Here is a 12,861-nt window from a genome sequence, read left to right as displayed (position 1 = left end):
TGGTTTCAGTAAGCACTCAGCGAATGTTGGCTATTTAGTACTGAGCACAGGGAAAAGCCATGGACGGGCGCAGATACAGAGAGAAACTGAGCAAGGTGTGTAAGAGAGAGCATCCTTGGGACTGTCATCTTGGAGGGTAAGAGGGAGTTCAGTAAGGAAAAAGGCCAGGCCAAGCAAACGGCACAAGTGAATACACGGAAATATGAAACTAGCATATCTGGGGAATTAGAAATGATTCATGAGAGCTGGATTAGTACGTGTGTGAGCGCGAGTGGAGGGAACCCTTAGGATTTAGTAACTAAATCCATGTGAAGGGAAATGAGGCAGAGGGCAGGTTTTTGAGTTGATGGTGATGCTATTGCCCAGAAACTGAATGCAGGGGTGGGTGGCATGGGTATTGACACAGTGTGTTCGGCTTTGCACATACAGTATGTGAGGGGCCTGAGACTCAAGCTGAGATGTACAACTGGATACAGAAATCTAGGGTTTTACAAGAACATTCTGGCCAGCCATACAGTATAGGGAGCCCTCAGAGTTACTAATTGTGGTAGCTGTGAACTCCGCTGAAATCGTCGAGAACCAGGGTAGAGAACTTTGGTGTTCTGGGCAACTGGCAAGGAAGAAGCTAGAGCAGAGATGGAGAAGAGAACCAGGACAGCGTGGGGCCTTGCGAGAAACCAAGGAGTAAAAAGAGCTTCACATCAATTAGGATGTTTTTGATAGAAAATGACAGAAAACTGAACTCAAACTGGTTTAAATTGTCAAGATTTATTGGCCCATATAACTGAAAATACAAGCCTCTGGAGGATCACTCCCAAACCAGAGGTGAAAAATTCAGTTCATCATCAACAATCAGGAATTGTAGAGTGCGTCTTATGTACCAGGCGTCATTTTAGTCAATGAAAACAGGCAGACGCCCTTCTCTGTGGACTGGACATACAAATGCTTCTTGGTTTTGGGTTTTTTTTTTTTTTTTTACAATGCAAAGCAATGCTTCAAATTGGGAAAACTATGTAATGAGAAGAGAGAAAGCTTTAGAATATAATGAAAAGTCCAAACCTCTTGCTGGGAATTTAACACTTTTTTGGTAAGAATGTCTGGAACTTCTGTACTAAGTAGGGAAGCAGTTCAGTATGGACACAAAAGGCTAAAACCCAAAATACCACCAGTGACACCTAAGTCCAGCTGTGGTTTCAATTAGTCAAAATTTTGACTTTTCATTCAGATAGCTGGAGATACTTTTAAATATCTCTAATAGGGCTTTGTGTCTAAATGGTATGGCAACATGTTTTATGTGCAGGTCATGTCCAAACCTGGATTATAGCCCATTGACATTTTAATTATATATATATATATATATAAATATATAGTTTGCAATAAAAGGAAACCTCACTCTCAGCCACTATATCCAACTAACAAGGACTATCAGTTTCTCATACCCACCTCTTCGCCAATGCCTTCGCTCACGCAGATACTGCTCTACCGAACTACTGCAACTGGTCTCAGTCCCTACATGTCCTTTCCCCTTATGGCTACCAATGTGATTTTGCTAAAATAAAAATGGGTCCTTTGTTCCTAACACAGTGCTTTGTACCAGAAGTACTCCATAAATTTTATATAGAATGAGATTACAGATTCTAACCTGAGCTCTGAAGCTAACTCTTGTATTTGTGGGTATATTGCCTTTGGCTGGACCGGTTTCTCATTTCTCTAATTTGGTAATGATAAAGCCTACCTCATTAGGTTTTTGGAAACTAGAATACTGTGATTGAACTTTGTGAATTCAAAAGCACTACACAGCATTAAGGATTTAGACAAGAAAGTTGTAAGTTTGCAAATATTAGTATTTTAATGGCTAAAAATCAGTGTCGATTTTCTCAGTAATGTTGATTCCAGCTACAACGTTTTCCACAAAACTCCATAATGCTATTAACACTTTGAATTTAAAATATGGCCCACAAATGCTTAGTTCTTCTCAAACTTTATCCTTGCACAAAAGAAAGTCATTTATGCCTGGTATGGCTTAATTTCCTTAAAGATGAGGAAACAATCAACTTTATCAAGTGACTGGATTCTCTAAAAAAGAAACAATACAGATAGAGTCCTCTTTCCCCTTCTGCTTTTTGGCCATATTTTGAAAAGAAACCCAATGAGATACAAATGGCAAAATCAGATCACTCCAAAGTATTTAGCTTCCTTCTTCCTAAAGTGTATCTCCCCCATCCTAAATCACACTATTCACATAGGTGTACATCTCCCAGCAGGTGCTTAATGAGCTCACAAGTGTAGCCACTACCTGCCCTGAAATACCAAATCCCCTTCCAAAAAAGTGGTATTTATTCCTCCCCACCTACTCCATTGTGTTACATTCTAGAAGGGGGGCTGAAAGCATCAGTAGGGACTGATCTAGTAAGGTTTTGTTCCGTCACAAGTTGGAAGTTGAACCAATGGGTGGTAAAAAGAGGCTAGATATCCAGACAGTAAGTAGCTTGCTGGGTTTTGTTTGGCTTTGGTGTGAGGTCTGCCTTCATGCTAATTTTTAAATCCTGTAATTTCTTGAGATATCTGCTCCACTAATACATGTATCCAGATAATAGATTTCTCTAGACTTGGGAATCACAGACTCACAATTATAATTCCATTTGTTTAGTTTGGTGTCACACTGGAGTCATGACTAATCACTTGATGCCACTCCCTAATATGATACCATAGCCCTCCAAATTATTCATATACAAAGGCTTTAAACAAGAAGTTTCTTGCCCTACCAATTGCTTCCATTCTGGGAATCATACAACTATAAAGCTAGAAGATAAATAGTTTTTGTAAGTTTGAGATGTACTGGAAGCTATCATACTGTTACATTCCTTCCTCATTTCACAAAACACCATGGCTAGCACCATCACTTTTAATGACTTCTACAAATTTTAATCTACTTGATCCATGTTCCCAATTTAAAAAAATTTGTAGTTTTTCAAATACGGTTTTTCCAGTATTGAAGAAAAACAACTGGATTGAGGATTTTTTAAAAAACTTAAAGACCAATGTCTTTAATTTTTCTTATACACTAAATGTGCAGGGTCCTGTAATAACTCTGGTCTCTTAAAGGCATGAAGAGGGATGCCTGGGTGGCTCAGCAGTTTAGAGCCTGCTTTCAGCCCAGAGTGTGATCCTGGAGTCCTGCGATCAAGTCCCATATGGAGCCTGCTTCTCCCTCTGCCTGTCTCTGTCTCTCTCCCTCTCTCCGTGTCTCTCAAAAAAAAAAATCTTAAAAAATAAATAAATAAAATAAACGCATGAAGATTCATGGAAGGATTGATACAACACATAGCCTCTCCTTTTCATAGTTCAAAATGCTATAAGTAACTGCACTGATCCAGGACTGTAGAAGTAAGATTATCAATTTCCTATCCCTTGCTGATTTTGATTATCACTCTATGCGAAGCATTCAAATAGGAGACATATAGAAAAAACAATAGAAGTAGTGTTGTCAGATAAAACACAAGATGCTTGGTTAAATCGGAGTCTCAGATAAACAAATTTTTAGTGTAAGTATGTCCCAAATATTGCCCATTCAAAACATTGTTGTTTATCTAAAATTCAAATTTAACTGGGTGTCTCCTGTATTTTTATTTGCTACATCTGGCAATTCTTTATAGAGAATCTTTATCTTCAGAAAACTATTAACCAGGGAAATTAATGAATAACCATCACATAAGGCTTACTCAATAAAGTGCAGGAATACAATCAGGGAAGGAGATCTCCCTAACCAGAAAGAGCACCTGAAGACATGACAACTGTAGTCCCAAGAAGGCAATGAAATTCTTCTTGCTGGGTAGGTGGGTTAGGGTGATGATTTTGGAGTTCAAGTGTCCTGAATTAAATCCCAAAAATCATTGCTCACTTGTTGTGGAATCTTGGATAAGTTAATCTCTCTTTATTAAAAAATGAAGCCACTAATACCTGCTTTATCTGGTTGTTTGAGGATCAGAGAAAAGTATCCACACAAAGCACCTGAACAAAGGAGGCACTCCCTAGATGGTCAAACCTACTATTAAAACATCACATGGCAAAGAGGGTACCTGTCACAGACAAATAATCAAATGTTAATGCTATGCAATAATAGTAATATTGAATAAGTAATTTTATTTCCATGATCTATTTACACTGTACAAACACTGTTGAAAAGCACCCTACAAGTTCACAGTACATTACAATATATTTACTTTAAAAATATATTCCTTTATAAAAGGTTCATAGAACATTGGCATGTCGACATGTGACAAAACTCAAAGCATGTCACCAATTCTGTGATAGCCAGAATGCTTCCATGTGTTGTCAATTTCACAATCACAAATCACCACTTGAGTTTTAAATAAAGTTTTAAATAAAAAAATGAATTCTACAGTGGACAGTTCCCACAGCAATACTTATTATTAATTAACATGTTCTTTCATGGAGATGTTGTTTCATAATAATTTAAAATGTCAACTTAATTTGCCCAAAAAAACCGTTTCAACAAGTTTTGCAGTCCAGAAATTCTTGTCATTGTTGTTTTCTACTTTTTCTTCTTTGTTGGTTCTCCTGGTTCTACTTTGCGCTTTTTAGAAGTATGCTCATCTTTTTCATCATCTTAAACAGGAAAGAAAAAGTTTCAATCAGTAATTTTGAAAAAAGTATTAAAATTTCATTGACTTTAGGCAAAAATCATTATCCTCATTTCTTTCAGTTCCCTAATAAAAACTAAAAGTTAAGTGACCTTTTAGTCCTATATTTAAATGTTTAAAATGAATTTAAAATGACAAAATCAGACTTGTTCTGAAAAAAAGCTATTCCCAAATATTCTACAGTATACACCTTGTATATATTTAAATAATCTACATGTTGTAAAAATAGAACACATTTCTATTCTTTTTACCAAAGAAGAGTATCAATCTAACCATGACATTATTTAAGTGACCATCAGCTGTTCTTCTCTTCTAATCTGCCTTCTCTCTCTGCAAAACAACTCCCTTTCCTATTTTTAGCCCCCCCCCCCTTATATTTTGAAATTTAAAAAGCACTCACAGGTAGATGTTTCACCGAAGCTGTATTCTTTCTGAACATATGTGTGGCTTTATGTTAAGAACTCCATAAAGACAGAGTAACATGCAGAAGTTATAAATTTTAAAATACAAATTTATTTTAAGCACATTATTGGATTCACTGCACTTTTAGCTTTATTTTCTCAACCAAACAACAGATAGCCAAAGTTCAACAACTATCCTGTGGTGATCTATAAAATATTCTGATGTTGAAAGGGGCCTTCATATTAAAATAATGGGAAGCTGCAGTGCCTGGCTGGCTCAGTCAGTGGAGCATGCGACTCTTGATCTTGGGGTTTTGAGTTCAAGCCTCACATTGGGAATAGAGCTTACTTAATAAAAATAATAAAAATTAAAAATTGGGGGAAAGCTGCTTATATCACACCATAAACTCCTTATGGAGCAAATACATTTACAATCTAAGCCTTCAATTCCCTTCTGCTAACACTACCATACTCAGAATATCTCCTTTGTTGATGCGGAGAATTATTAGAATCAACAGCAGATGATACACACATCTTCATACATCTTCAAGCACAATATGGCGATGTTATTCATATATTTTATAAAGCATTTAAGGATTTACATAGGCAGCAAGATAAAATAAAATTCAAATCAATGAAACATCCTCTAAGAATTTACAGATTCTTAGGTTTTTTTTTTTAATATTTATTTATTTATTTATTCATAGAGACACAGAGAGAGAGGCAGAGACACAGGCAGAGGGAGAAGCAGGCTCCATGCAGGGAGCCCGAAGTGGGACTCGATCCTGGGTCTCCAGGATCACACCCGGGCTGCAGGTGGCGCTAAACCGCTGAGCCACCAGGGCTGCCCCAGATTCTTAGTTTTAACCAGTAGTTTATCATGTGTACATAAACATAATATACAAATCAACTGATACGGCACACAGCTCAAATAAGCCAAGGCCTTTGTTCTTTTTGTTTTTGAAGATTTTATTTACTTATTTGAGAGAGAGAGAGCGCGCGCGCGCATGAGAAGGGGAAGGGTCAGAGGGAGAAGCAGACTCTGGACTGAGAGGGGAATGGTATGCAGGGCTCATCCTGGGACTCCTGAATAATGACCTGAGCCGAAAGCAGCTGCTTAACCAACTGAGCCACTCAGGCACATTAAGGTGTTTATTTTTAAAATATTTTATTTATTTATTCATGAGAGAGAGAGAGAGAGACAGAGACATAGAGGGAGAAGCGGGCTCCCTGCAAGGAGCCCAATGTGGGACTCGATTCCCGACCCCAAAATCATGCACCGCTGAGCCACCCAGGCATCCCCAAGGTGTTTGTTTTTTTTTTTTTTTTTTTTTATGATAGTCACAGAGAGAGAGAGGGGCAGAGACACAGGCAGAGGGAGAAGCAGGCTCCATGCACCGGGAGCCCGACGTGGGATTCGATCCCGGGTCTCCAGGATCACGCCCTGGGCCAAAGGCAGGCGCCAAACCGCTGCACCACCCAGGGATCCCAAGGTGTTTGTTTTTTAACTGGAGTTTAATTAACATCATTGCTTGGCTTTGAGATTATCATCATAGTATAAAAATTGAAATTACTAGCTATGCTGTAAAATCCACTGTTGACATATTATTAAAAAGATGACTGTGAGATACTTCTGCTATTATTCTGGCAAATCTAAATAAATTTACTGAATTAGCAAAAAATACAAATTACCAGGGTTAGAAAAAAATCATTTCCTATCAGTAATTTGAACAGGAACTAATGCCACCTAGTGATACAAAAAGGCATTGCCTTAAAAACTATAGCAAGAAAAGGGAAACAAAACCACCCTGAAATGTTCATTTATCAAGATTGAGTTTCTAGTCTGTGCCATATATTACAAATGCATTAGTAAGGAAAAAATTTTTCTATTATGGAATTCATGCCACCTGAGGTAAATAAATTTACATTATTAATATGAACTTTCTAAATTCTTAAAGGAAAAAGATTAGCTACTTTACTTGGATTTCGTGGGTAAGTACATGTCAATAATATCTATGCCTTACTGATTTGCATTTCACAGTTACCAAACAAGAAACACTGGTAAGTAGCAAGCCTGGATGAGTTTTGAATCTTTCCCAGCTCTTAAAAAACAAAACAAAACTGGAACAGTTAACTGGCAAAAAAAGGCCAAAGTGCAAAAAATGTGTAGGAATAATAAAAATATTTTCATAACCTAAAAATTAGATAATTTAAGAGTATGGAATTTGTTTTTTTAAAGATTTTATTTATTTATTTATGAGAAACAGAGAGAGAGGCAGAGACACAGGCAGAAGAAGAAGCAGGCTCTCTGTGGGGAGCCTTATGTGGGACTCCATCCCAGGACCCCAGGATCATGACCTGAACCAAAAGCAGACGCTAAGCCACTGAACCACCCAGGTGTCCCAAGTATAGAATTTCTTTTCTTTTTTTTTTTTTTTTTTTAAAGATTTTATTTATTTATTCATGAGAGACACACAGAGAGAGACACAGGCAGAGGGAGAAGCAGGCTCCACGGAGGGAGCCCGATGTGGGACTTGATCCCGGGACCCCAGGATCATGCCCTGGGTTGAAGGCAGACGCTCAACCACTGAGCCACCCAGGTGTCCCTAGAATTTCTTAAATAAGATATTTTGTAAGTCAAAAAATACAGATAAAAAAATGACTGATTTTATAGTGACTTTGTAAACATGGTATGGGATTCTGAAATAGCATAAATCACTTCTAAAAAGTAAAGTATCAGGGCACCTGGGTGGCTCAGTCGGTTAAACATCGGTCTTCGTTCGGCTAAGGTCATGATCTTGGGGTCCTGGGATGGACTCCAGCATCAGATTCCTTGCTCAGTGCAGAGTCTACTCCCTCTCCCTTTGCCTCTCCCCCTGCTTGAGAGTATGCTCTCTAATAAATAAAATCTTAAAAAACAAAAACAGTAAAGTATCTAAAAAAGAAGATAGTTATATTCAATAACCAACATTAGAGTCCAAATTAAAGATTTCAGGATTATCTTTTTTAACTTTATAATCCAGTTTTAAACTGTCTGAAGAGTGGGTCCATTCGTCATTTGATATCATCTGTATACTTTCTGGTGGAGGACCATCATATAATCAAAATAACAGAAATTATGAGAATAACAGAATTATTTGCCACATAGTTGGAACTTGTTCTATTTGGATGCAATAGGCAAGCTGGAAAAAAGATTTTTTTCCGCTTCTTTGTCCTAGTATAAAATCCTCACCATTTCCATATAGCAACAACAATGGAACACCAGCCTATATTACCCTAGTTTAAATATCAACTCTAGTGATCTTACTTCTACAGAACAGCTACTACTACTGGAGCACTACAGCTTGCAAAAACATCAACAGAATAAACCGCAGCTTAAAGAGGCATCATTTCCATTTAAAGGCCTGAATTTGAACTCTAATTTTGCCTTTTTTTATTTTTAATTTTATTTATTCATTCATGGGGGGGGGGGGGCAGAGAAACAGGCAGAGGGAGAAACAGGCTCCATGCAGGGAGCCCGACATGGGACTCCATCACTGGGACCCCAGGATCATGACCTGAGCCAAAGGCAGATGCTCAACCACTGAGCCACCCAGTGCCCCAATACTTTCAAGTTTTAAAGAATTATTCTGCTAGTCCTCAGATCTTTGGTTCTTCTTCATTCTTATGAACAAGTATCTTAATGTTCAGTCATAGTGTGCATATATGTGGGTTGTTTTTCTGATTTTTAAAAATATTTATCTATTCATGAGAGAGAGAGAGAGAGAGAGAGGCAGAAACACAGGTAGAGGGAGAAGCAGGCTCCCTGCAGGGAGCCTGATGTGGGACTTGATGGTGGGATGCCGGGACCACGCCCTGGGCTGAAGGCAGGGGCTAAATCGCTGAGCCACCCAGGGATCCCTAATTTTGAATCTTTATAAATGTGTGAATTTCCTTAGGCCAGTTCTTTAATCTGAGATTATTTCTTTGTCTATAAAGTAGTAATAAAGAATCATGTAACACTTCTGTACTAGGTTGTTAAGAACAGTAAATTTTAAAAACTGTGTCAAAGTTCCTATTTTACAGCTTGGCATTTTCTAGTTTTGTGACCATGTACAAGCCACATTAAACTCTCATTTCCACATTTCCCTATCTGGTTTCACATGTTGTAAGGATTAAACATTATTTATGCAGGGCAGCCCTGGTGGTGCAGCGGTTTAGCACCCCCTGCAGCCTGGGGTGCGATCCTGGAGACCCGAGATTGAGTCCCACATTGGGCTTCCTGCATGGAGCCTGCTTCTCCCTCTGCCTGTGTGTCTCTGTCTCTCTCTGTCTCTATGAATAAATAAAATCTTTTAAAAAAATAAAATAAACATTATTTATGCAAAAAGGTTTTTATTAATTACATAAAATGCTATGCAATATGAGGTATTTTATTATTTATTTTTTAAAGTTTTTATTTACTTATTCAGGAGAAACAAAGAAAGACGTAGGCAGGGGGAGAACCAGACTCCCTGCGGGGAGCCTGATGCAGGACTTGATCCCCGGACCCAGGGATCACGCCCTGAGCAGAAGGCGGAGCCACCCAGGTGTCCCAATACCTTAAATGCCAACTTCATTTGGCATCTCTAAAAGGATGCCATTTACTAAAGATATGCCTTCATTGGTGACTTCTAATCCATGCCAGAAAATCAGTGAAAGAAATGGAAAGGCCAAGTAGAATCAAAACTGAAGAGCTCCTACCAGTTAGTCATTCTTTTTCTTAATACCTTCTGCTGGTTGTAAAAGGAACTAAGTAAGTAGCCCTTGATTTATGAGAACATAAGAAATTTGTTTAGCTGGCATGTTTCATAAAAATGGTAGTCCAAATACTTAGTCCAATTCAACTATGACTCACTGAATACTTAAAATGTACTACAAACTGTAAAGGAACTCATTTTCATAAAGGAGATAGACTTAGGAACAAATAATCTCACAAAGGATGATAAATGCAATCAACAGCATTAGCACATACAGAGTATAGAGGAGCAAATAATTTGAGGAGGATGCTAATATTTTTTTCTTCCTTGAATTGGATTTTGAAGGATGAATGTGTTTATCAGCCAAAGAGGGAAGGAAGAACTTTCCGGACTAAAAAAAATGTCAGGGAACCATAAGATAGTACGGTCTATTCAGTTTTCAATTTTAAGATCTTAAAGTGCTAGAAAAAGCACTGTTCGAATTGAAAATGGAGAGAAAGGCAGGACCTATCAGAGGGCTTGGACTCTATGCTGGTGAAGGATTTTAAACAGGTGAATTACATAATCAGACATGACTTCTAGAAAGTGATCACTAGCTGCAGTGTTGAAGGATGGAATTGGGGAGCTGGTTTAAAGCGTGTAAGCAGAGATTACTGTGGTTACCTATACTCTAAATACGAGATGAAATTATGATACAAACAAGTCAACAACTAAGTCATTATCTTCCTATTACTACTATGTCGTAAGACTCAATTAACTTCATTTGTCACACTAATTTTGGCTTTAAACCACAACTACTTTAATATAAAATGAAGCCTTTAGCTCTTCAAAGCTGCAATCACAAGAAAGGATCCATGAATTAGCTGGCTCTGTTGGTTTTTTTTTTTTTTTAAGATTTTATTTATTAATGAGAGACACAGAGAGAGAGAGAGACAGAGAGACAGAGACAGAGACAGAGAAAGGCAGAGAGACACAGGCAGAGGGAGAAGCAGGCTCCATGCAGGGAGCCCGACCTGGGACTCAATCCCAGGTCCCCAGGTTCAGGCCCCAGGCTGAAGGTGGCACTAAACCGCTAAGTTAGCTGGCTCTGTTTTAATAAGGCACCATAAATCACATATATACTCCTGGTTGAGACTGTCAGAGGTTTCACTCTAAAGCCTGAAGAACTTACAATTATTATTATTTTTTTTCTCTAAAACACAGTAGATACTACTACTGGTTGAGCTTTCGGAGATTCGCTTCAGAGCCGACTTTACACAAATCTTTCTCAAAGCTACAGCAAAAGCGATCATCATACATGAATCCTAACATACACAGCAAAAGCTCGTACACAGTCGTGACAAAACTAAATTTGTGCAATCGCTGAATTTAAATTTCACGCGTTGAGTGTCTCCTTGTTTTTAAACTCGCCACGAGGACCCAAAGGTATTTTCTAGGGAGTCTGACTTGCCTTACCTGATTCCACGGTCTCCTCCCCTTCGGGCAGAAGCCTCGCCTTCTTAGCGTTCTGTGGGGCATCATCGCCATTGTCCTCATAGATGTTGGACCATTTTATTGCCATATCCAGCTCTGGCGGGGGAGGTCTCTTCTCAGTAGTGTAGGTCTCTGGAGGTGGTACATAGTTTGACTTCCAGATTTTGAACTCCTTGGGAGGCTGTTAAGCAAACACATTAAGAAGCACCGTGACGAACCGGGGTTCCTAACAATCCATCCGTAGGGGCACATGCACCTCCCTGCCGTCCGCTCATTGTTCAGGCTGACTTTTTTTTTTTTTTTTAAATTTTCGTTTAAGGCTTAAAGACACATTTCTTTTCCATCAAAAACCACAATACTGTTAAGTGAAAAAGCCAAAGGGTTCCCTATACGAATAAAGCTAATAACTTTTAGTTACCAAAGAAGAATCCAGTCTCAGAGATACTACGCCAAGGCTGACCCCTTCAGGAGGCTGCAGCAGACACTGTCTTGGAGGCAGCACCGCAGGCAACTTCGGCGTCAAAGGGAAGGGGTCTCGGGGAGAAGCTGCAGCGGGGGGGGCGGGGGAGTCACCACCGTTAGTCCTCGCAGCGCGGGGTCGGGGCACCGAGCGCGGAGGTCTGGGTCTCCTCACCAGGGGGCGGGGGCTGCGGGCCGGGCTGACACCCACCAGGCTGGGGGGAGGGGGCCCGGGCTCCCCGGGGCCGGAGGGGGGCGGGGCGGCGTCCCGCAGGGGGTGACTGCGTGTGAGGGGACGAACGGTCGGTCCCCAGGAGCGGGCTGAGGAGGCAGGGGGCGGAGGCCGGGGCCACGACCGGAAACCGGGTCGGGAGCCTCACCTCCTCGGGCGCCTTGACGACGTGCCGCTCCCAGTCTATCTGCTTGTTGAGCGGATTGTAGAGAAAGGCCGGGCGGGTCACGCTCCGGAACAGTTCGTCGGGGCCCGGCAGCCGCTTCTCCGCCTCGCTCCCGCAGCCGCCCGCCGACTTCGCAGGACCTGGGGCCCTGCGGCTTGCTTCCTCCGGCTCGCTGTTATCCTCCTCGCCCGAGGAGCCGGAGCTGCTGCTGCCGTAAGCCGCGAAGTAGCTCAGAGGGTCCTTCTCCTCCGCCGCCATGACGGCTGCGCGCGACGACCGCGGGCCCGGCCGGAAGCCGGAAGCTGCTCCAGGGCCCGCCCCGCGCTTGGCTCCGCCCCGTCTTGCGGTAGAGCCGCGGGGCCTGCGCCCCCTGACGGCCGCGCCGCGCTCCTGCAGCCGGACGGGAGCCCGGGGCTGGAGGCGGGAGCGCTCGCTTCGCAGCGGGGCTGCTTGTGCGCCCTCCTGGAGCCCCGGGAAGAGGCAAGTCCTGAAGCCCTGGTCCCAACCGAACTTTCAGCCGTCAGTAGGAGTCCCTTAAAGGCACCTGAGAGGGACGCCCGGGTGGCTCGGCGGTGGAGCGCCTGCCTTCGGCCCAGGGCGTGATCCTGGAGACCCGGGATCGAGTCCCACGTCGGGCTCCCTGCACGTAGCCTGCCCCTCCTCTGTGTCTCTGCCTCTCTCTCCATGTGTCTCTCATGAACGAATAAAATCTTTAAATAAGTAAATAAAGGCACACAAGACATAAGAA

General features: G+C 41.3%; 1 protein-coding gene across 1 annotated transcript; it reads right to left on the bottom strand.

The window, feature by feature from the left end:
* Positions 1 to 960: 960 nt before the first annotated feature.
* Positions 961 to 12,419, bottom strand: C6H1orf52 (chromosome 6 C1orf52 homolog). Its single transcript, XM_038541502.1, has 3 exons — positions 12,096 to 12,419; positions 11,239 to 11,437; positions 961 to 4,629 (listed from the first exon to the last, which is right to left on the bottom strand). Exons 1-3 carry the CDS (start codon positions 12,369 to 12,371, stop codon positions 4,556 to 4,558), a joined length of 549 nt encoding a protein of 182 aa, XP_038397430.1. The 5' UTR covers positions 12,372 to 12,419; the 3' UTR covers positions 961 to 4,555.
* Between the last annotated feature and the right edge of the window lie 442 nt (positions 12,420 to 12,861).

The sequence above is a fragment of the Canis lupus genome, chromosome 6 (assembly GCF_011100685.1).
Source record: "Canis lupus familiaris isolate Mischka breed German Shepherd chromosome 6, alternate assembly UU_Cfam_GSD_1.0, whole genome shotgun sequence".
In the NCBI taxonomy this organism is placed as follows: Eukaryota; Metazoa; Chordata; class Mammalia; order Carnivora; family Canidae; genus Canis; species Canis lupus.
Note: the sequence above shows the minus strand (reverse complement) of the source record. Positions and strands in the feature narration are given on the sequence as shown.

What these genes read in the sequence shown, in the direction of transcription:
- C6H1orf52 (XM_038541502.1), bottom strand. Translation starts at nt 12,371, where the DNA reads ATGGCGGCGGAGGAGAAGGACCCTCTGAGCTACTTCGCGGCTTACGGC. An exon ending in TCGTCAAGGCGCCCGAGGAG is followed by an intron (nt 11,438 to 12,095) that starts GTGAGGCTCCCG and finishes TTTGCTTAACAG; the next exon opens with CCTCCCAAGGAGTTCAAAAT. An exon ending in GGAGGAGACCGTGGAATCAG is followed by an intron (nt 4,630 to 11,238) that starts GTAAGGCAAGTC and finishes TTCCTGTTTAAG; the next exon opens with ATGATGAAAAAGATGAGCAT.